The sequence below is a fragment of the Rattus norvegicus genome, chromosome 8 (assembly GCF_021556685.1).
Source record: "Rattus norvegicus strain SHRSP/BbbUtx chromosome 8, alternate assembly SHRSP_T2T, whole genome shotgun sequence".
NCBI classification, from domain to species: domain Eukaryota; kingdom Metazoa; phylum Chordata; class Mammalia; order Rodentia; family Muridae; genus Rattus; species Rattus norvegicus.
In genome coordinates, this window is record NC_141541.1 from 58,607,278 (window position 1) to 58,631,571 (window position 24,294).

The 24,294-nt window shown below is 41.1% G+C and overlaps 3 protein-coding genes across 17 annotated transcripts in view; 1 reads left to right on the forward strand and 2 right to left on the reverse strand.

Annotated features, from left to right (window-relative positions):
* Nucleotides 1-11,572, reverse strand: part of Bco2 (beta-carotene oxygenase 2) — a 25,305-nt gene extending 13,733 nt beyond the window's left edge. Inside the window, 4 exon segments of the mRNA NM_001127712.1 lie at nt 402-517; nt 887-1,098; nt 6,903-7,105; nt 11,512-11,572. Of these exon segments, the coding sequence (NP_001121184.1) occupies nt 402-517; nt 887-1,098; nt 6,903-7,066 (492 nt within the window). The 5' untranslated portion in view covers nt 7,067-7,105; nt 11,512-11,572.
* Nucleotides 10,048-24,294, forward strand: part of Il18 (interleukin 18) — a 27,105-nt gene continuing 12,858 nt past the window's right edge. For 6 of the 11 annotated variants that reach the window (XM_087560710.1, XM_087560707.1, XM_087560711.1 and 3 more), the window contains exon 1: nt 21,372-21,545. The gene's annotated coding sequence lies outside the window, so the exon portion shown is untranslated. 11 annotated transcript variants of the gene reach the window in all.
* Nucleotides 12,638-21,487, reverse strand: Tex12 (testis expressed 12). Of its 5 annotated transcripts, none has more exons than XM_087563782.1 (6): nt 21,168-21,487; nt 17,440-17,673; nt 15,778-15,843; nt 14,808-14,919; nt 14,670-14,721; nt 13,278-13,954 (listed from the first exon to the last, which is right to left on the reverse strand). In XM_087563782.1, the coding sequence occupies exons 1-6, from the start codon at nt 21,186-21,188 to the stop codon at nt 13,810-13,812; spliced, it is 630 nt and encodes a 209-aa protein (XP_087419908.1). In that variant the 5' UTR covers nt 21,189-21,487; the 3' UTR covers nt 13,278-13,809.

The window sequence follows — 24,294 nt, forward strand, 5'->3', positions numbered from 1 at the left end:
AGTACGTGATAAATTTCAGGTCAAGCTGAACGACAGCGCAAGATACTGTATCAAAAACAAAATGGTCCTGAAGTGTTATTAATTAATGTTTCAAGGCAATATGTGTCTATACGACCTCTAGTCTGACAGTTATTGTGCCTAGGAAGAGTGTGAGCCTGTCAGGGGTATTTCCCTTACACCAGTCCTTGTGATGCTAAAACTGAGGTAGGGATTGGGACTATCCTTAAGAAAAACCAACCCCACAATCCAGTCTAGTGATGGCAGAGGGGGCTGGTAACCTAATGGATGCCTTTGCTTGGTGGGAATGGACCTCTGACTTCTTTAGCTGTCTAGATTCTACAAGTACTCTGAATAGAAAGAAAAGTAGGATCTGTTTTATTCACTCCGGGCCCACACATTACCTTTTCTGTTCTTTCCAGCGTTTCAATGTCCACTTTATTCATAAAATTGGTCTCTGTGCTCATGTAGTAATCACCTTTGTACTGCACAAAGTTGACGCTGGTGTTGTCGGTCATAGCTGAAACCAGGGAGCAGACATTGAGCACATTATCTGAGGGAGAAAATATTTCACCCCTCTCTTTCACATGAACACACATACACAAAATGTGTATTTTTCAAGGGCTGGAGAAATGTCTCAAAACTTAAGAGCACTATTGTTCATCCAGAAGACCTGATTCTGTTCTTAGCACCCACATAGAGTGCTCACAACGATCTGTACCTCCAGCTCCATGGGATTCAACCCCCTCTTCTGGCCTTCATGGACACCCATCACAGACACATCAGCATAAATAAAAGTATATATTTTTAAAATATATAATTTCCAAGATTTCTATGTGTATAAATACTAATTTAAAGAATGATCATTGTCATTTTAAGGGCTGCTTACTAGGTGGCTCAAACCTTGACATGAAACGTTCAAAGATGCTCTTGCATGGGTCAGGAAGGGCCAGCGTGCCAAATTCTGAGATCACGATTCTATCTCCCGCACTGTTGGCCTTGTATGTATCACTCTGTAGAAACTTGCTCTTGTATGTCACTGTACCCTTCTCCATTTTGAACTGGTGAAGCAAAGCCATTCCATCAAACCAATGATTGTACCTGCAAACGGGAGGAAAGAATAGGAGTTCTCTTCCGAGTAAGGAAAGATGGGTCAAAATGAGTGGAAGAGTATTTCTGCCATCCAATACAAAGACAGTAGAGCCAAGTGTCCCCAGAGCCGCCCACTCTCTCAGAGAACTTGAAATTATGGAATGGCAGTGTTCTGAAGTCCCTGGGCTACAACAGGAAGAGCAACTTGCACCCTCCTGACCCTTACTCTGTGACCTGCCTTTCAAAAATCTACCATGGGCTGTCTCTGACTCTGTTGCCTGTTATTGAATCCCCTTCCCCTACCGGAACTGCTTTGTGGGGGCTGAGTGGGAAAGAATGTGCTTAGTTCTTCTGGGACTAGATGTCCCAGAGTAGGGTGGTCCCCAGGTAGGGCTTCCTCTTCTCTGAGGAGTAAGGGAGGGGGTAATAGGGGAAGGGACTTGTAAGCATGGTACTGGAAGGAGAGGAGAAGGGCTGTAATTAGGATATAAGGTGAATTTTTAAAAAAAATTAAAAGAAAAAGAAAAAAATCTCACTTTCCAATGGGCTGAAGTAAAACCCTACAGGTAGGCCCTAAGAGTCTGCTCTTGGGGCTGGGGATTTAGCTCAGTGGTAGAGCGCTTACCTAGGAAACGCAAGGCCCTGGGTTCGGTCCCCAGCTCCGAAAAAAAGAACCAAAAAAAAAAAAGAGTCTGCTCTTTTCTCTTTGGTTAAGAGGACAGAAAAACCTTGGCATTTCCCAAATCAGAATGAGTTCCCAAACCGAAACATTCATCCTCATATCATAAATGCGTTAAATTTTCTGTTTACTCTAGTTTTTCTGTTTTACTCTTTGCACACTCACTCCGCCCTCATGGGTGTACTGGGTATTGCCTAACAAAGTGATGAAGCACGGTGAGCAAGACGGTGCAAATGCTCGCCACCAAGCCCAGTGACCTGAATTCAGTGCCCAGCACCCACAGGACGAAAGGAGAGAACAGATCCCTGCATGTTGTCCTCTGACCTACACGCGTCTGCCATGGCACGGGTGAAGATAGAAATTAAAGCACATCAAAACCCTGTAAACATAAAATAAAATAAAAAATGTAGTCTTGTTTCGGGGGAAAAAAAGTTAGCCAGTGTAGTGAACCATTCCGGTGATCTCATCCCCCGGAGAAGTGGATGCAGGAGGATGAGTCCCGAGCCCACCCTGAGCTAAGACCCTGTCTCATATGCTTCATATTGTCAGCATGGCAAGGGAGGCTAATCTCATTGTCTGAAAAGACAATGGCTCCTGAAGTCAGGGCTGGTGTCTGTTCACCCAGGCTCCAGTCAGCATTACTCACAGGAGCCAAAAGGCAAGCAGTTGGAGGTATTTAGTGATGACTGAACCCAAATCAACTGTAGAGGTTCGCTCATGTCACCCCAAGATATGCCGCTTTGGCACACTTTTCTGAGCTTGAAACACTTGAAGATCAGCTGCTGCTAGGTAAGCAAGGCAGCCTTCCATTTTCTCTCCAAAAGTGAGAAGTTAAACTCCCTTGTGAGGGTCACTACTGAACTGTACAGTTAAAATGGCTGACCTTTCACCACTGAACTGTAAAGTTAAAATGGTTAAGCTGGAGCTTTCACAGGCTGCGTATCTTATCACCTTTTTTTATTAGTGTAGGGAAAAGAAGGACAATGTCCCTCTTAGTCCCATGGCTTCAGGTCCATCTTTATCAGACGCTCATGTTTATGCTGGTTGGGTTTCTGGGTTTCCTCTTCTGTTACCTGTCCCCTGTTCATGAACCACCACCGCCCTAATGTGTCAACGGTAGAGGATTTACGATGTTTTTAATGTCTTGTAGAACACTAATAGTTTTCATTTTTAGTGTGTTCTTGATGATTCTTGCATGTTTGTTTCTAATGTGAACTTTAATAATAAGTCATCTAACGTCCTGTAAATAGCTTGTTGGAATTTTTACTAATATCACATTGTTTTTATAAGGAATGGGGAATGCACCTTTAAAATGCCATCCTTCTGTTCAAGAACAAGAGGTGTTGTTTTTTCCCCATTTGTCCAGATGTGTCTTTCATCTCTAAGCACAGTGGTACAAACCTGCCATCATGGCACTTGGTGGCTGAGAGTTAAGGCCAGGCTCCACCCTGCTCTAAGTTACTCCTATTGTCATTCAGTGAATTATGAACTGTGGAGATTCATGTCTTAGCACAGCGGGCTCATGACACTGAGGCAGGAAGTTCGTCTTGGCTTCAAGGCTGGTTCAGGCTATATAGCAAGACCACATCTCCAGCAAACAAGAACAAGATCCTCTCCTAAATACAGTCAATCTGCAGCTACTCGGGATGATTTCCTCACCGCACAGTTCTACATCCTGTCACCTTGAAGTCTACTGCTGTGTTTGGTTTTATTGTTTAGTTTGGTTTCTTGGGTTTGCTAACCTACCATCTTGGTGGGGCGGGGGGGGGGGGGTTGACTGATTTCCTTAGGTTTTGGCCCCTAAATCAATACCTTCACTTTAACTGCATTACTTACATTGGCCATTGAGTTACTGAATAGCAGCAGAAACCCTGAACTTCTCTCTACCCTGGGTATAGAAAAAACATCACTGGTAGCCTTACTATTTTAGCATAAAGGTACGGGAACGAAGAGAGAGAGAGAAGATACTATATATTCACATGTATATGAAATCTTGTTAAGAAACTGTTAAGTCCATTTTCCTGTAACATTTCATGAGAAACAAATGGTGAATTTTGACAAGAAGACCTCCCAGCACCTATGAAGATAATTCTATTATTTTTCCTGAGACCAATTAATAATGCGACGCGGGCACATTTCCTAACAATGATCTAGCTTTGCTTTCTTGGATTTAATTCCACTTGATCTTCATGAATTTTATTTGTAACGTTATGCTAGATTCTGTTTGTTAAAAAATAATTCATTGGTATCAAACCGTTTTATATTTTGTTCCTCTGCATATATATTTATAAATATAGTTAATCTGAGGTTTCCTTTCTTGCATTGTCTTTCTATATTGAAAAGATGCTTTCTTCATTAAATCGATGGAGACATTTTCTTCCATTTCCAGTGCCCAAAAATAATTTATAAAGCAATATCAGGCTACCTAATATATGGATTTTTCGTAGAATCATCTTTGAAATAATCTGAGTCTTGTGCTTATATGTGTATGTGTGTGTGTGCCTAATAAGTATTCTATTTCAGCTGCCAAAAGTCAGTCTGCTTAAACTCTTCATCTCTACCCATTCTAGTAATTCATATTCCCTAGAAAGTTATTCAAGGTTTCCAAATGTATTTGCACTGAGACCTATAAAATCCCTTACTTTTTTCCCCTTCTTTTCAGTCTCAATGGCTACTTCTCTGTTCTCATGTTTGTGTATCTATGTTTTACCACTTTTTCCCACTCTGTTATCTATTGGCTTGTGCACTTTGATTTTCCTCCACTTTCCACCTCTCCCTAGGCCTCCATCCTCCTCCCACCTGCTACTTAAGGACCTCTAAAGTCACTCCTTACAGGCCTCTTGTAGCAATCTGCTGGGGCCCCTCTCCGCACTCCATGCATGTATACCATTCAGTGAATACAATGCTCTGTAAGTTAAGATGTATGCAGTTATGAAATATATATATATCTTAAAGATATCCTGAGAATGTCTCCTTCTCTTGGTCCTTGGCCTAGGTCCAAAAGACAGATGGAGAGGCATGATAGGATGTGATGGCTGGGCACAGCCTCTGGTGTTACAGCTGACAGAGGTAGAATGGCACTTGGTGAGGGAAGGGAAGAAAGGAAAGAATTAACTCTTCTGGTACAGCGTTCAGTTCTGTAAAATGAAACGAGCTCTGTGGATGACTGTAATGATGATGGCGCAGCAGGCAGAGAACTTGAAATGCCACTGAGCTGTACCCTTCTCGGCAGTTATGACAGTAAGCTTATGACAAACATATATTGCTCAACTTTTAAAAAGATAATAACCCCCGGAATACATCAAGTCTTTAAAAATACTGATCTCCCTATTTTGTAGCAACATAAGGTTATGATAGTGTGAATGATAGTGTGAATATATATATGTGTGTGTGTGTGTGTATATATATATATATATATATATATATATATATATATGCCACAGAACATGTGCAGAGGTCAAAGAACAACTTGCTGGAGTTGGTTCTCTTCTTTGCCATGTGGTCTGCACTCAGCTCCTTGGGCTTGTTAGCAAACACCTTTACTCACTGAGTCGTCTTGCTGCTATGATAGCATAAATTTTCAAGAAGCAGAACCGAAAAATCTACTGATGATTGCAATTCTTTTCTTATTGAACTTGATTTTGATTTTTTAAAATTTCATGTGTACTAGATTGCTTGCTTTCACACATATAGGGGCACCACACGAATGTCTGATGCCTGGGGAGGTCAGAAGAGAGTTTCATCCCCTAGAACTGGAGTTATAGATGGTTGTAAGTTACTATGTGGGTGCTGGGACTTGAACTCAGGTCTTCTACAATAGCCACAAGTGTCATAAACCACTGAGCCATCTCTCCATGCCCCCAAGGTGACTGCAGTTTTCAAAGTAAGTCTATAGAAATAATGGAGAAGACCAGCAGGGAGTAGCCTTAAGTTGTTAACGGTGACTGTGACCGACCCCATCCCACCCAAATAACTTTGCTATAGTTCACTCTTTTTCATACAAAAATTGTCTAACATTTAAAAACGTCACAGAGCAGATTACCTCCTAGCCACAGGCATCTTTTCCCACCATTTCATATCCTTCTTGGACACACATAGAAACGATACCCTAAAGACCCTCTAGCCACCCATTGTATCCACTTACTGAGTGCTAGCTGGGTACAGGTGACTGTTCAAGTTATTGGGAACCTTTGGATCAGTCGGGAAGCTTTCTGCCCTGGTGGAACTTACTTCCTAGTGGAGGGACACAGCTAACATACATAAACAAAGAAAAACTAACAAGACTGGAGAGATGGTTCAGCTGTTGATAGTTCTTGTTGCTTGTACAAAGGCCATGGGTTCAGTTCCCTGCACCTACATGGTGGCTCAGGATCATCCACAGCTTCAGTTTCTGGGGACCTGGCACCCTCCTACGATCTCTGCGGCACCAGGCATGTCTACGATGCGCATACTTAAAAGTAGGCAAAACAATCATGGAAATAAAGTAAATGATAAATAGGTAATTTGAGAAAAAATAAACAAAGCAAGGGCATGGGCACTGGTAATAAGGGTTTGTCCAGTGCCAAAACCCTTTCCCCCCTGCATTTTGGCAAAGCAGAAAACTGGCAACGCAACCAACCTTGGAGGTTTTATGATGAGAAGCCACAAGAGAAGCCACAGGAAGTGTGGTTTGAGTTGACATCAGAACAAAAATCAGTCCCGGGAGATTAGGGAAGACAAGTAAGAAGGCATCCGTGCCAAGATACTGGGGGCACCAAAAGGAGAAACTGAAAAAGGTCCTTGTGACTGGGAGGGTCAGGGTGATAGAGGAACAGGTAGGAGGTGAAGGAAGTTGCCCTTCTTTCAGGATCTTGTGGTGAAATGGCTCAGTCTCACGGAGATTCTTGTGTGCCTCCCTTGGGGCCATAAACCCAAAGAGAACTTCAAATTCATAACTTGAACGGCGAGTGAGGGAGAAAAATGGTTTTAAAGAATACTTTTTTCCCTTCCTCTTGGTAACAATTTCCTTATCTGTAACCAAAGGGAAGCGTGCCAGTAGTCATCACGGAAATGAACGGGAAGGGAGTGAATGCCTGGTCTATAGACTCAAACCACACCATGAAGCCCAAATTGTTACTCTAAAATCTAGGCTTACCTATCCTTTCCAAACTCAAATTTCCCAGGTCCAACTCGAAGTAGATAGCCATTGAGCCATTCAGGAATGTGTCCTCGGACCCGAGCGGAGACAGTGCTCAGCGTCTCCTCCACCGTGGTCAACAGCGGGGCAATGCACGGCAGACTCTGCTGTGGTCCCAACATGGTTTTCCGGTGAATATTCCCCCACGTAGTTCTTCAAAACTGTGAAAGAGAAGCAAAAAGCACACAAATGTATATATATACACACACACACACACACACACACACACACACACACACAAATAAACATGCATGTATGCACACACACAAACAAGAAGACACACATACGGGGTTGGGGATTTAGCTCAGCGGTAGAGCGCTTGCCTAGCGAGCGCAAGGCCCTGGGTTCGGTCCCCAGCTCCGGAAAAAAAAAAGAAAAGAAAAAAAAAAAAAAGAAGACAGACATACATACACACACATGCATACACGCACACACACATTGTTGCAGGAGCTCCTGTTAACACGCTTATTCCCCCCACAATTCTGTGAACTGGAAGCTTGAGGGAAGTGTGAACATAAACCACATAGTCTCCAAATTCCTCTCTCCTCTTTCTCATTCTCAAGGTACCACCATGCATTCTCCATTCTGAACCATACCAACCCTTAGCCACAAGAGTAAAATCCTATCCTATAATCAGGGGATGAACATCATCTCTGTTACTTCATACTTCAAAGGCTTCACAAGACAGCAGTGCATGAATACAGAGAGGGGTGGTCAAATATAACTCCAGTTATTACAAAGTTCCTTGTAACTTTACCCACAATCCTTTACTTCATAGAAGTTTATCAGTGGTACACGAGTCTACACTAGAAAAATTAACAGATAACTCATCCAAAGACATGAGATCTATGCTCCTTTGGCAATTTGTTTTACAGTATATAATCCAATTTCTTTGAAATATTACATTTACATCACACGTGACCTTTTTATTTCCCCAAATATAACAATTTAGTCAGGCCCAGCTCTTTCTTGTTTTCCCAAATAACACTCGTTTCACCCTGAATGCCCTTCCCAAAGCCTCTCCCTAAGAAAATTATAGCTGAGGATATAGATCAGAGGTAAAGTGCTTCTCTAACACGCACGAGGCCCTGCGTCGGATTTCAACACTGAAAAATAAAGCAATATTAGAAGAACGTCTGGCAGCTGCTGTGGTGGCTCACAACTGTAATCCCAGTGCTCAAAAGGGAAGAGCATAACGGGCCAGCCTGGGCTACCAAGTAAGCTCCTGTCTCAGAAGGAGAGAGGAGAGCAGTGGGGAGTGGGAGAAGTGAAGGTACTTCAGTCTGTAAGTTGCTTGCTATGCAGCTCCAACACCCACATCAAGAACAGCGATAACAAAAGCACTGGGCACAGCACGAAGCCGTGTTATCCCAACAGTGAGGTGGAAGATTCCACAGTTCTTTGGCCTGCTGGTCTAGCCCAGTTTGTGATTGGCTTCAGGGTCAAAGAGAAATCTTATCTCAAAAAATAAAAGGGAAAAAGCAAATTACTATCCACCTCTCACCTTTACATATGCACGCACGCAAATACACACACACACACACACACACACACACACACACACACTCTCTCTCTCTCTCTCTCTCTCTCTCTCTCTCTCTCTCTCTCTCTCTCTCCAGAAAAAGTAAAGAAAACTCTACCTATTGTTCAAGGTCTAACTCAAATGTTACTTCCTTTAAAGAGCATAGCCAGAGTGCCTAGGTTCAAATCTTAAGTCACTTCCAAAGTAAGGTTTTCAACCTCTTTGCTTTTGCTTCTTTTCTAAGTCAGAGAAATAAAAATTCTTACCGTGCTGAAGGTTATAAGTAACCGTGCAAGTTTATGGAAAGCTTTAGAACACAATAGATATCCCTAAAATGTTTAGTATTATTTAACTTTAAATGATCACTACATTAAGATGCGCTACGGATGATTTTCTTTCTCTGAGTTATTTCAGTTTTTCAAGGAAGAGTCAGACACTGCTGAGAGACTGAAAAGCTCCCAACCCAACAAGAGGAACTTGCTGCCTAGGGCGTCAGATGAGTCATCCCACTGTCCTATCTCAGTCCTGTCTGAAGATTCTCTGCAACAGAAGTGCAACCCATTCCTCTGTGGTACAGGAGCTGAAATCCGAATTCCTACACTCCCGGCCTCTACCCCATTCCTAAAACATAGTCTCTGGGGTGAAACAAGCAGGGACTGAAAGGTAGGAACGAGAAGTAGTATTCAAGGTCTTAAGAAAATGCTTTGGAAAAAAAAAAGCAAAGAGAAATCTAGACTTTCCTCACTCTTCTTTTGTAAACAGTGGTGAATTTATCTTCTCCTTTTCGATTGAAACTCTGTGATTAAAAAGTAGATTAGCTATTTTACGCGGAGTGAACTTGAACAGCCTGACTAGATACACATGAATTATAAATACTTTGTGTTTTATGTCTTTGCACCATGTGTATGCCTGGTGCCCTCGGAGGTCAGAAGTGGGTGTTGGATTCCCAGGGGCTGCCATTAAGAATGGTTGTAAGCCACCATGTGCATGCGGGCAATCACATCACCTGAATCATTTAGAACAGCAGCCAATGTTCTTAACCACTGAGCCATCTCTCTGGCATCTTCATGTTAGACTCCATTTACATATCTGTTTGCTCTATGCTCCACGTTACTGGCACCGTAATACTATTCGAACTTTTTGTAGTACTTGATATGGCTGCCACCATCCCTTTAGGCCTGTTTCCATTCTTGGCTTGGGAGACAAGCTATGCTAACATTTAATTGCTGTTTTAACTTTGCTGCCCTCTAACTATGCGGCTTCCCATCAGCTTCCTTATTCATTAGCTGGTAACTTTAGGCAAACATCTTAACCCTGTCAAACCTCAAGTTTTTTCGAAGATAAAATAAGGGTTAAGAGAGGTTAATGACTCCTGCTCAGATCTCTCATCAAAATGAAACGCAATGATACTTAGTAAATGTTAATCTCCTCTACTGATCCTTCCCCACTTATCACCACGCAAATGTCAAGGTATAACCTTAGACCTTTACCCTTTAATTTCAACATTCTCCCTTAGTAACCTTGTCTCGACTCTTAAATCCTCTGGTTATGGGTTAGACCTGACTCTCAACTCTTCTCTTCTCTTCTGAATCAGCTCTTCTACCAGCAAACATCTCACTTCAGTGTCTCTGTGAGCACTGAATTCATCTTGTGCACTCTCCTTACAACACAGCTCTTCTGACCACCAGGGCACAGGTCAGTAGGGGAAATTTGAAAAAAGATGACTTCCATGGCTTATGTATAAATTGCTCAGGCTTGAAATTCTGCCTGGGTGACTTTATTTTCATCAGTCTCTCCCCTGGGACTACACATTTTTTTCCTATCCTAAACCCATCTTCCTCAGCACTGGTGCCTCAACTTCTTCCTATGTGTCACTTCCGACTGCCTAACTCAGGCCCTTGACTCTTGACAGCCTCTCAGTTGGAAGTGAAATTGGAAAGAGAAACTCAGTGAGGTAAGTTCCTGGAGCCACTGGACCATCTTAAGGGTTGGAGACTTCAGACAATTGCTTCCAGCTCTAGATACCTCATCAGGACTAGAGATTCTAATTTATCTGGATGAGCAGGGAAGATGCCCTCCCACCAGTGCGATAATATGAAAATTAAATTTCCTACATATAAATCAGACTGCATCATTCATTCCTCCATAACTCACAAATCACTTGTAATTGTTGAAACTACCTGACCAGGAGCTTGAAGACCCCACTCTAGCTGTTCACTCCAGCCTGGCTGGATTGCTCCCTAGTCTCGTGACCATTCTATTCTCTTCACCTAGGATATTTCTCATCTCCTTCAGATGAAATTCACATATGCAATTTAACCTTCGAGTTGCAATTTCTGGGTTGCCTGCTTCTTAAGCAACACATTCCTATTTCCTCCTGCAGCTTTGGACAGCTTTCTGGTGGCCCTTATCTTGCTGTCCTGTGTGATAAAGGCCAGTGCACTTTACAACCTCTCCTAGCAGTACTCTCTGAATACAAAGTCTAGCTATACCTCCCCGCTCCTAGCACCTAACATGCTGTCTTACATACTACAACACTAAGTGGGTAGATAACTTTATAATTGACTGTGCATATTGGTGCCTTTTCTGGCAGTTCGATATTAACCAATTACTGCAAACAAATTCTTGACGTAGTAACTATGATAGAAAGCTTCAAAACAAAACCACAGGGTTTGAGACAGTTCCCCAGAATGCAAATAGGAGAACCAAACATTTGCATCCGAATGCAAAAGCAGTGGTTGTCCGTTGGGAAAAGTCAGAATAGAGAAAAGTCTTTGAGGCCTTCAAGACAAATCAAATCTCTGGACTGAATCCTGCCCCGGTGCGTCACGTTTAGCTGACTGAACACTGGCTGTCCCCACAACGATGAGTACACCAATCCTGTTGTTCGTAAACCAGGCTTTCACTTCTCCCCTGGGGAGTGCTGCCTGCATCACACAGAGACCTTCAGAAGCCTGCTATAATCTTCAGGACCCACGTACAGCAGTCCAACGGCAGACTGGTAAGAAGTGGACCAGGAAAGGAAGTGGGGGGGGGGTGCCCTACCTGGGAGATGGTACACTGTCACAGAAAGAACCCCTGCAGCACAGCGTCGGGAAGGTTGCTGAGGAAACGCAGAAAGAGTGGAGGAAATATTTAACTCAGTTCAGGGGCGGCAGCTGGTCTTGAGATTTCCAAATCTGCAGCCACTGGCCTTATTAAGTAAATAATGAGCCTGGGTTGTCCCTGGCTCTATGATTGAATGAGACTGGAAGGGAGGGAAGGTGAGGGGTGGAGCCTCAAAACACTGTTAAACTTAGTCTCAGTTCTATGGCAAGTATCCTAACCAACTATAATCTTTGACTTAAAATCAGACCAATAATAGCTTCCTACCTTAACCATCCCTTTTTGGAATTTGCCCCTACCTGTAAAGTCCATGGAACCAGATATATGGGTTCATTATACAACTTCTCTCCTCTGAATGATTCAGACAGAATGAAGTCTCAATTTAGACCAGCAGACAATAGCTCACCCTTTTCCCTTTCGTCTCCTCCCTTTTCTTTTACATTCATTTGTGGTTTTCTGAGGGGGGCGGGGTGGTTATTTTTGGTTTGGTTTGGATTAGGTTTTCAAGTTAGAGTATCTCTGTAGTCCTGGAGCTCACACTGTACACCCAGGCTGGCCTACACCAGGCTGTAGATCCACCTGGGTCTGGTGGTATTAAAGGTGACATTCATTAGTTTTATGAAAAGCATTCTCTTATAACAAAGCACAGACAGGACACTATGAATACATGTCACGATACATAATTTTATTCCTTTAACAAGTATCTTTGAGAACCCAAATAACAAATACTGCTAGAAAGCAAAAATAACAAAAAGCAAGATTCAGCACCCCATTCTCGTTGTTGTTCCTTTTCTCTTTTAATTCCAACAATATATACAGAGCAGCTGGAACTCGGAGAGCTCAAGGCCAGCCTGGCTTATATAGTGAGTTCTAGGCCATCCAGAGTTACAGAGATCCTGCCTCAACAAAACAAGTAACTTGATGGAAAGAAAAATTTAAAGTTTACAACCATCCAGGTAAAAAGATACTGCCTAATTTAAAACTACAAATTCCTTGTGGTGTCCTATACTTATATTAGAAAATATACATAGAAAAGACCAAATTGTCTATGTGATAAAAAGTGGAGATAGACATTTTTGGATCCAACTAATGTAGTTATATGTTGCATAGATCATTTTGAATAAAATCAGAGCTTTGTAACAAAGGAGGAATTTTCTTAGTCTGATAATAGATCCTCTAGACCAGCATTTCTCAAACCTGTGGGTCATGATCCCTTTGGGGTTGGACGACCCTTTCACAGGAGTCTTCTAAGACCATCAGAAAACAGTGATATTTACATCATGATTCATAATAATAGCAAAATTATGGTTATGAATCAGCAATACAAATAATTTTATATTGGGAGTCACAACATGTGGAAATAAAGTGAAGGGTTGCAGCATTTGGGAGGTTGAGGACCACTTCTCTAGACCAAATTCAACTTCCCATTATCATAGGATTGAAGTGGCCTGCCAAAGCCATGTTTAAGCCATGATCTCCTGAGTCCCACATTTCTAATTTCCATATCATCCACCCTACAGCTAAAACTTCTAAATATAATTCATAAACTTTACAAATCAATGTGGTTAATAGGTAAAAAGCCACTTGACAGCCGGACTTGGTGGTACATAACCTTAATTTTGATTAAGGAGGTTGAGGCAGGTACACCATGAATTCACCTGGGTTCCATATAGCATGACACTTAAAAAATAAAGAAATAGACAGGCTATAGTAACTTCCAGCTTTTATTTTTACCATAAGAAGATATTTCAAGCCAAATTTTTATTAGTCAAATATAATGGTTAAAAGTAAAAATAATCAAATGGTAATATTAAACAGCAGTAGCACATTGTTATATTTTATTAAATGTTAAGAAATTGGACAAAATATCTTTATTGTTTTGATGTTCTTCTATAATACCAACCAAGAAAACATTTTAAAACTATCTCAGAAATCATCTGCTATTTAAACAAATATTGTTGGGCATAATCAAATTAACAGAGTCCTCTTCCATAGTTTAAGAAGGGCTAAGCAATTTAGGAGTAAAGGATAAAGAAAAGAACATGTATATAATTTTTAATTTACATTTTTATACAATGTGCCAGATATTTGACCCTCAAAATAAATATTACACACTTCATGTTAATATCTATCTTAAAACCCCTTTGAAATTTAGAAAACGTTACAGTTTAATACATATTTTCTCTAGCAAGAAGAGCCCAGCAGTAACAGAAACAACTTCCAGCTGGTGTAGGCACATTACTTGTGCAGGGTATTTGTGATCACCGTAAACCTCTGCTTCAGGAACTCTCTTTTTTGTACTAGAAAGTTTTCAATAATATTGGCTTCTTTGAAGAGTCCATCTATCTCATCAATGTAAGATGCATCTACTGCTGCTCTTTCACTAATAGGGAAAAAGTTGATATTAAAACAAGTTATAAAGTCTAGACACATCATCAATATCATATTCTTTATAATGTATCTGTTAGCTATTTCATTTTCATTGCTTTGCCCATGAGAGAGCTTCATTAATTTACTAATATTCTTCAGGATAAGTTAAAGCAGTCTAGAAAATATTTTGGGTTATTTAAAACACAGAAAGTGTATCTTATGTACTATAACTTTAATAACAAATTATATAAATTATTAAAATTAAGCCATTGTTCAGGTATAGTGACTATCCAGTAGCTTATAAAGCACCTCATAATACTTCATATTCTCAGACCAATATTTAGATTCAGCCTTCAAATGTATAGTGATAAAATATAAATATGTGAAATATTTATTTTTACTGTAACCCCATTAATTTCACCAAATCATACCATTCTCAAAGAGATATCTGTATAAAATGGAGATAACACTATCATCTAGAGACCAAAATATATCCACTCTGGTATTAGCACTAAAAATGTGACAAATGATGTTGGGACAAGTTAGGGATTACTCCCTTAAAATAATTAACTGATCTATTGTAAAGAATAGAGACAGAATTGTAAAACTTTAAATTTTTAGTTACCAGATACATTTTTAAGCTATATAATTAAATTTTTCACTACTAAGTTTTCAGGAGAAAAGGATTTCTAATAAAAAAAAACTTTGAAAATACCATAATTACTTGCCTTAAAACCTTTGCATATGTAGACAACATCAGATTAATTTCCTTGCTCATATCTGTTCAAAAAACGGAGTAGGTTATAAAATCTACCTTCTGCATGATACAGTCAATATACATAAAATATGCATTGTTTATACATCACCGCTCAAATCCTTCTCCAGAGCTTCCTCTTTATAAAAGAGTCCAGAACACTCAGAGAGAGATGAATCTGATTTCCCAAGAGAGGATACCTGTGGACTCTCAGACAACTGAGGCTAAAAAAAGAAAGAAACTAGATCAATGGTAAGATCTTTAAGACACATATATTCTATTTAAAAAGCAAACTGAGCATTTTTCAGAGGGACTGGGGACATGGTTCTGTACAACAGTTTATCTATCACACTATGGCTCTAGGTTCAACCCCCAGTACTTCAGAATTAAAGATGAAGCTCTATGCTTGGAATTGAGGGCTAGTTCAGTGGCAAAGCACTGGACTAGGTTCCAGCACTGAAAAAAATACCAAGGGGAAAAATACTAGAGATGGCATACCAGTCATTTAAATTTTTATCATCAAAGAAACCTTTAAACACAAGAGACGCCTTCTGAAAATGCTAAGTTTTGTTTAGATTTTGATAATGACTATTAATTCAATGAAAAACAGCCTTGTATCTCATGACAGTGGATATTTTTTATAATAATATGATGACAATAATTTAAACAACAGCCAATTGGTTGCAAAATTATGCAATGTAGACTGGCAGATAGCTCGACAGTGAAAGAAAGCACTCATCACTAAAATCTGAAGATCTGAGTGTGATTCCCAGACCTGCCTGTAAGAATTTTACTCATCTTAGCAAATAATTATGCATGTAAAGTCCCATGTACCAAAAAAGATAAAGACTTACTCTGGTTACATTTAAGGCCACAAGCTACCAAGAAATCCCCACCTAGACTTTTATAGGTCTGTTCTCAGTGAAAAAGTTAAGTGGAGTCAACAAAGTGGCTGCTAGTACAATCCTACCTCTGTGACTATGAGAACACTAAATTCTACTGATCAAGAGCACTTTCTTGAGGAAAAGAAACTTCAGAAATAGATAAAATACAGTAAGAGGCTCCAGGGGCATAAAATATACCTCCAATTCTCTTGTCCTCTTGCAGTTTCTAGAGTCGGGTTTTACAAGGTGGTTTGCCATCATCCTCTGAAGACACAAATCTTAAGTTTAGAGAAATTCCAAATTTAAGTATTAAACCTCTTGTGTTGTGGGAACACTTCTGTTATTAATTACTGTTCTGCTGGTGTGCCTGCTAAACTTAATTTGCCCCCTAATTTATTCTACCTCTCAAAACTCTTCATTAAAAAACCCTCTGGGTCAGTAAACTCAAGTTTTATCACACGGCATCCAAGGACCTCCATCATCTGAGACCAACTTACTAATTGTACAATTTTAACTACCAGCCTATATAAAACGAGCTCAACTAACCTCATTGGTAAGTCTATCTTGTTTCAGCACTACAACATTTAAGATTCTTCTATCTTTATACACTCTTAATGTTAAAATTAGATAGAGCTCCCCTCTTTCTGTCCTTTCTTAGTGGGAAGAAATGGCTGACCACGTTTAAACAAATAAACTGGCCTATCCCAAAAACAAGACCTCTTCATTCTTCTAGTCAGACACTGTTTCCATTGCTGTACCCTTACCTTAACATGCTATAAAACTGCTTTCCCATAAATTCTGAAGCTATTATCCTAGTATCTGAACTGTTAAGGTTCAAACTTGAAAAGACATTAGAACTTAAAAGGATAGACTAAATCTCAGTGCTGAAGGACTATTTACATTCACATTATCTCTTTCTTTCTTTTGGGGGTGGAGGCTAGACACAGTTTCTTCTCTGTGTAGCCCTGGCTATCCTGGAACTCACTCTGTAGACCAGGCTAGCCTCAAACTCAAGAGATTCACTTGCCTCTGTCTCCCGAGTGCTGAGATTAAAGGCATTCCCTACATACCCAGCTCTGTTTCCTTTAAATACAATGAATTGGATAACTGTTGAGAGTCTGAGTACTTATATTAGTATGCCTATGACGGAAACAAAAGCAAAACGCAAATTATAAAGATGCTTCTAAATACAGCACAGTACTTCTGCGTGCCTACCATTATTTTCCCAGTACTAAGCTGAAGTGCAAAAAAAAAAAAAAAAAAGCACATGTGAATGCACCGGCGTTCCTGAAGAGTATTTCAGAGACACCAACCCAAGGAAAATGTCTCCTTCCCCTTTTAGTTTTCCTTTTTCTGCTTCTTTCCTATTTCAAATTAACAGAATGTATACACACGTCCGACAAAACTTCTATAATTACGTAATTCTGTATTTGTAAAAGTGGTTTCTGTCATAACTTAAGACTCCTGAATAGTCCAAGTCTGAGTTAAACCTGTGTGAAAACCTGAGTGACGGGCGGCCATGGCCATCGCCCTGTGCAGGCAGTAGTTGGTTCAGCTTCGGGTTTTCTGGGACTGAGAGTCACCACATACACTAAGCTAGCCTGGAACTCACTGGGTAGCCGAGGCTAAATTCTAATTCGCAGCAATCCTCCTGTCCCTGTGCCTCGAGTGCTAGACTGCTCCTCCAGCATTCTATTGTTTTCTTTCCAACGCTATTGTCTCCTCGCGCCATTTCCTGCCTCTTTCCCTCCCTCCCTCACATCTGCGACCCCACACCAGGCCCCAGACCCAGAGAGACCGCTCCCATCCCCACTCACTGCTTTCTTTCACACTCATGACTTCCCTGTCACGCGCGCTTACCCTCTTGCCCCACTCGCAGTCGAAGATTCCGCCACGACCCGCCTCCTCAGAGTCGCAACATGTGAGAGCTTCGCGCTCCTTGCGCAGGCGCCGAGGCCGCGGCTCCCAGCAGGCAGCGCGCGAGCCACGTGACAGCCTCGCAGAGCCGATCAGCCTGGAGCCACTCTTCCGTTTATTTCCCGCCTTTTTCTTCCAACTCGGAGTCTTCAAGAAATAGAAAGGTCCCTTCCCACACTGTGGAGAAGGAAGGGTAACCTTCAAAACTGTATGAAGGAGAGAGGCATTGCTCTGGAAAGCCAGTCTTGGACCGGGGCCAGGAATCTCAGCAGATGAGCATTAAATATTTCCCACCAGCTCCTCTCAGGAAAGAGCATTCTGGGCATAGTGTGTGTTAACACAGGAAACTCAGCCGGTTCCTCCAACCCACAGTCTCTGTCAGTGTCCCTCTTTATCCTTGATGCTATCAAACTCACCAAATCACACCCTTAAAGAAAATAAGTTTATGAACTTAAAAAAAAAAGTCAATTTGGCTGACCTAATTAACCTTCAGAAAGTATTTAGTAATTCACATGGTTCATACATTCGTGACTTACCTTTATTGGGTACTGTCACATGCCGACTTTGACCTGCAGTTTCACAGACAAACTTCCTAAACTCTTTGCAGTTAGTTGACCTGGCACTGAACCAAGTATATTGCCTCATAAAACAAAGGTCAGTGGCACACCTCCACGAAATCCGAGAGCATAATTTTACATTTCAGAAGGCTGTTATTTAACACGTGGGGTTTTGTTTTGGTTTTTTCCTTTTGTTTATTTAAAGGTTAGCATTAAGGCTGGGAAGTGAGCAGAAATAGAGAACATTGGCCTAACGAGAATGTATCTTGCTCGATATGGTAGGTGTCAGGGTACTTGAAAGTTCGTTATCTGTGTTGAAATTTTTACTACCTATATATAGTGCAATAATGGGGAAAAGTTATACATTTTTCATAAAGTTGATTATATTCATTTTACAGGGCTTCCCTGGCCTTGGGTTCATTCTCCAGCACCCATTAACCAATGCATACATGTAAATCCAGCACTGGGGAGGTGGAGACTAGAGGAGAATACATTTAAGGTCATCCTTTGCTACTTTTGAGGCTATCCTGGAATACATGAGATCATATCAAAGTTTTTAAGAAAGTCCCTCATTAGAAGACTATGGGTTTTCTTTCTTTCCTTTTTTTTTTTTGATATAAACATGAAATAAAAATGTAAGGATTTAACATTTTTTAGCTTTATATTTATATTTATACTTAGTAAATATAAAGTTCTCCGCTCAGTATTTTGTTTTGGTTTCTTGTGTGTTTGTTTTGGGGGTAGTCATGCTTCCTAATCCAGGCTAGATTGGAATTTATAATCGTCCTGCTTCAGTCTTAACTATTCTATATTATTATCACTAGCACTGTTGGTTTTTAAAGCCCATTAAATCAAAAAGTCTGGGCGATGTTGTATTATTATCTTCATACTATAGTATATCTAAACAGGCAATTAATTATTTGGTTCTTAAAATATTTCAAAGGAAAAAGACCTACTGCGTAAATTTTTACCAGACTAAACGAAAACATATTATTATTGTTGTTGTTGTTGTTGTTATTGTTGTTGTTGTTTTAATGTTACCTTCATTGTGTAATAAGTGAGTAGTGAGAGGGTATGGAGGGTTATGGTAAGCCAGTGCCTTAGAATCTTCCAAGGACTGTCAACAAGTCAATAAAATACACAGGGTACAGAAATGTATAGCTTACTCTACAGCATAGAAATCAAAGAGCCTTGCATCAAAGTACAGAAATGTACCAATTGTTTCTGTGCATCTCTAGAGCTGGAAGACGCTTTCTGGCATCTGCTTCTGATCTGTTGCTGCGTGTGCTGGAGATTGAACCCAGAGCTGTGTTCTTGCTAGCTGAATGCTCTATATCTGAGCTGATCATTCTGTGTGACACTGCTTCATTCAGTCTTTCGGATCACTTGGGGAATGAAAACTTGTCTAATTTAAACTCGGTCACACTGGTGTTTCTACCACATTCTTTAAAATGTTAGTTTTTCTTCTGGTAATCCATTCACCACGCCCTTCCAGCCATCTCACTGCAAACTTCCTTTGTAATCACAGCTATGGACATGATGGTTTCACTTTAGGAAATGAAAACTGTACCCTGCTTTAAAAAAAAAAAAAAAACCTTCAAAACCACCTTCTTACACAGCATTTTATTTCCTAACTTTAGAAGCTCTCATACTATTTCCGTACTGGCAGAAATAATTCACTTTGCTAATTCCACTGCTAACCAAGCAACAATTTAGCTGTGTCCCAGCAAAAAGTCTCTAAGAAATACTGCTATTATTTCAGGGCAATATTTACACTCTGTTCTTTAGAAATAACACTTTAGAAGATGACCTCAATGAGTTGGTTGCAAGGCTGTATCAGTGAGTTAAAGAAAAGACTTAAAAATCATATTTCGTGTATTTTAAGTCAGAAATTTGCCACCATCCTAGGAATATCAATTTTGTGTCTGTGTTGGGAGACGGGAGCCTGTAGATGTCCCAAGGCTACAATTTGCATGTGGTAGTAAGGGGGCAGCCTAGGATGTCTTTGCTACTGCATAATCCAGGCTACCCAGCCCTGGAGCTTCTGGGGGTCCTCCTGTTTCCATTTCTTGTTTCCTGTAAGTACACTGGGGTTAGATGCTAAAGCTACTACGTCCAGCTTTCAGTCAAATTGTTACTCAAATCTTTTATTCAAAAAAGTTCTAATGGTGGGGCTGAGGAGAGAACTCAGTCAGTAGAGTTCTAGCCACACAAGCATGAGGACCTGCATACAGCTAATTCAGATTAAAAATAACAATAGTGCCTGGCATAGGGCCAGTGAGATGGCTCGGCACGTAAAAGCACTTTCTGCCAAGCCTGAGTTCAGTCCCTGGGACCCATGCGCTGTAAGGACCGAACCTACTCAGGCAAATTCTACACACACACACACACACACACACACACACACAGAGAGAGAGAGAGAGAGAGAGAGAGAGAGAGAGAGAGAGAGAGAGAGAGAGGAAAACAACTTGTAAAATAGTTTATTAGCATAAAGGCTAATCTTGTCATCCCAGCACTGGAGGTCATCAGTTCCCTGGGTCTCACTAGCCCACCAGCTTAGCTAGCCAAATCATGTGTACCGCATGTCCTAGGGAAAGACTCTGTCTCAAAAACCATTATGGATAGTTCTGAGAACAACACTTGAAGTTGGCCTCTGCCTCTACATGAATGTACAATTCCCCTACACCCCACACATATACACACACATGCACACACACATGCACATACAGGAAAAAGTATAATGCTTCAGATTATAATGCTATAGGCATCTCATATGGTAATGGAAAAGCTTTACAAAAGTAGTCACTGAGAAGTAAATCTGAAGGGCTTCTATCAAGGGTCATGTGACACCATGTTGGCCTGGGAAAGTAAAATCCTGAATAAGGTCTTAAAGAGGAAGAAAGAAAATACTAAACAAAAAATATTTTATCCCCCCCAAATATATTTTAGGTATAATGGCTATAGTATAAAAATTACTGCAGTATGACTATTATTCAGTGGTATTAGATAAAGAAAATTCATGTTGAAATGTGCAAGAGCCTCCAAATCTATAGGCTAATAGAGAAAGGATGCTCTAACTAACCAACCGGATTCATTTTCTTACATTGTATGTACCTGGCTTTCTGAAAGAGGCATGGGTCCATTCCTTGCAGAAGAGATGGTTCATTGAATAGTGGCATTTACAGTAAAGGAAATGCCTTTGTTTTCTAACAGTTTGCATCAAATCTCTCATGCCAGGGGAAAAGAGGCACCATGTGAAGGCGGGCCTGAGGCGTGCCAAGGGCAGTCTCCTCCCTTTGCCTGCCCTCTTCCTCCTCTGTGTTTCTCACAGGCGCAGCTGTATCCCAGGGTGCAGTTTCTCTGTAGCTCCATGCTTTCCGTAATCCTAGCTGCCTGCTCCAGCTGCTGACAGGACTGCCATCTTCTGCAACCTCCAGGATCAGGAAAAAGAAAGAGGCCTCGAAGCTTCCAAATCACTTCCTCTTGGCCCAGGTAAGATGTGTTCCTCTTTATTTGGACACGCTAGCATGACGGTAATCACAGAAGGGACAGAAGCAGACATGAGGTTGTTTTTCTCTATCTTTATTAGATGTGGGAGAGTGTCACTTCAGGACAGAGATTCTCTTTTTCTCTCTTGAAAACTACTAAGGACCCTGAAGAGCTTTTGTTTCCCTTGGCTATTTACCATATTACTGTAATGCACTGTGTTACTGTGTGAGGAAGTAAAGCTGAGAAATTGTAATCTGGTGGGGTTTTTGTAAATAGATCACATGTATCCTTAAATGACAGTTTTTAAAGACAGCCATCTATCCTGGACACTTTACAGCCTTTTGTATATTTGCAAATCTCTTTCATGTTTAGCCCAATGGAAGGAAGTGGGGTTCTTCTCACTTTTTCCTCAGACTGTTGCAATGGTACATGGAATTCGCCTCTAACACTATCTTGTCCACTTGTAATAGTAGGAGACCTAAAAAGCAAACAGCATCCAGGATTACTAGAAACAGCTCGGGCTACTCTGTGAACCACTAAGAACCTCTGCTTTGGAACGTTGAAACAAGCTTTTCTTTCAAGGAAGCCTCAAATCCAAACTCGGTTCTCTCAGAGCAAACAAGAGCTTGTGCAAGGTTGATAATCAGTGAGCTCTGCAGCAGAAGACTTGGGCTGGTCTGTGCCTGGATAATATGATAAGATTCCCCAGCAAGACTTTTATTTCGCAGGGGAAGGGCTAAATAAATAAATCATCTTCTATTTTCAAGTCATATAACAAAACCAATTAAGACATCCTTAATCTCTTTACTTTCTGCCTATTTTCAGCTGGTCAAGTCCTACGCTACGCTCCTTCAGAATATCTTTCTTTCTACCTGCAGTGCCTTCCTATTGCTGTTAACATAACAGTCTGAGTCTTCCATAAAACCCTCCATGTTCTCCTGCTCACTTTAAGATAGGACTGCTCCACCTGCCACCCCACCCCACTCTGTTCCCCTCCCACACAAGGAGGAGGGGAATATGGAACACCCAGTCTTCTTTCACACGTACTCATTCCAAGTGTGTGAGTTTCACTTGACCTTTTTTCATCAAGCCTATATTTAACAGTTGATTAAATATACCTGTCATTAATGATCTAATTTTCTGGTGTGTTCTGCCCCTATCCCGTCTACATCCCACAGACATACGTTTGTCAGATGGAGCAATTGTCAAGGGTTAACTGACTTGCTAAACTGAAATATCACCTGGCCAGTGAGACGGCTCAGCAGGGAAGCCGTGTGTCACAGCCTGCTGACCTGAGGTCCGTCCATGGATCCTTTATAAAGATGAAAGGCATCCCTGACCTCCACACAGGAGCCACCATAAACTCATTACACACACTAAATACAGGTTTTTTTGGTTTGGTTTAGTTTTGTTTGTTTGTTTGTTTGTTTGTTTGTTTTGAGACAGGGTCTCACTGTGTATATAGCTTTGGCTGTCCTAGACCTGTGTAAACCACGGTGGCCTCTTACAGAGATCTGCCTGTCTCCCGGTGCTTGGATTATAAGCGTGGACTGCCACAGGTGGCTAAATAAGGGTGTTTTTCTGAAAAAGGAACCGAAATGTTGAGTGTTGGTCTTGCTGAAGCCAGGCTGACTTCCCATGTGATTGTGGAGACTGTATCAGACCCAGCTGTCCAGTCCATGCCTATTCCACAGAACTGGAGTTCCACAGACAGGACAAATGGGATCAGAGTCTCTTTCCAAGTTCAAGGCATCTTACTTTTAATGCAATATTACCTTTTAAAACTCCTAGCAATTTGAAAATACTGCCTGAATAATATACTGTAACTGTGTGTTGCCTTCCAGTGGTCCTCAACCTTCTTCAGACATTCCTCAGGTTGTGGTGACCCCCCACCATAAGATCATTTTGTTGTTATTTCATAACTGTCATGTTTCTACTGTTATAAATTGTAATGTAAAATATTTGCGTTTCAGAGGCGACCCCTCTGAAAGGGTGGCTCGACTCTCACAAGGGTGGCAACCCACAGGTTGAGAACCACTGTAAGAGGAAGTGGCTACCGGGGCATTGGTCCCCCATATAAATGGCTCTTTCCTGGCAGCTTTAACTATAGCCTAGAATTGCAGAATGATGGGGCTGGAAAAAAAACTTAAAGTTTGACGTCCAGCTTCCTTGTTTTTCAAATGAGGAAACTGAGATCCCCCACCCCCAAAATTAAGTAACTTGTCCCAGGCAAAATTAGAACTCATGTAACCTAATTTTCCTCATGATATTCTGTCACCTCCTCTCTGCCAAAGGCTTTTCTATGATTTTCAAAGGCTTTTTCTATGATTTTTTTTATTTTGAAAATGTAATTTTTTCCTATACACTCCTGGAAGGCTCTTTATGAGAACATTAGGTGAACGCAGGGGAGATGAGAAGGCTGGCAAAGCACTCAAGGGCCTGCATTCAATCTCCAGAACGCAAACTTGAAAAGCAAACAAACTGTGCGGAGGGTTCACACTCCCAGTGCTAACATGACAGAAACCGTGGGATCCTTGGAGCTTGCTGACCGTCCAGCACATTCCAGGACACTGGAGGTCTTGTCTCAAAAAATGGGGTGTGGCCAGCAAGATGGTGCAGAGGATAAGAATGTTTGCCACCAAGTCTGGCCCCAGAACTGACTTCTGCAAGTTGTCCTCTAACCTTAGACATGGGCACGTGCGTGTGCGCGCGCACGCACACACACACACACACACACACACACACACACGAA

What these genes read in the sequence shown, in the direction of transcription:
- Tex12 (XM_087563782.1), bottom strand. Translation starts at nt 21,188, where the DNA reads ATGCCTCTTTCAGAAAGCCAG. An exon ending in ACTGCGAGTGGGGCAAGAGG is followed by an intron (nt 15,844 to 17,439) that starts GTAAGCGCGCGT and finishes TTGTGTCTTCAG; the next exon opens with AGGATGATGGCAAACCACCT. An exon ending in AGAGGACAAGAGAATTGGAG is followed by an intron (nt 14,920 to 15,777) that starts GTATATTTTATG and finishes TTCTTTTTTTAG; the next exon opens with CCTCAGTTGTCTGAGAGTCC.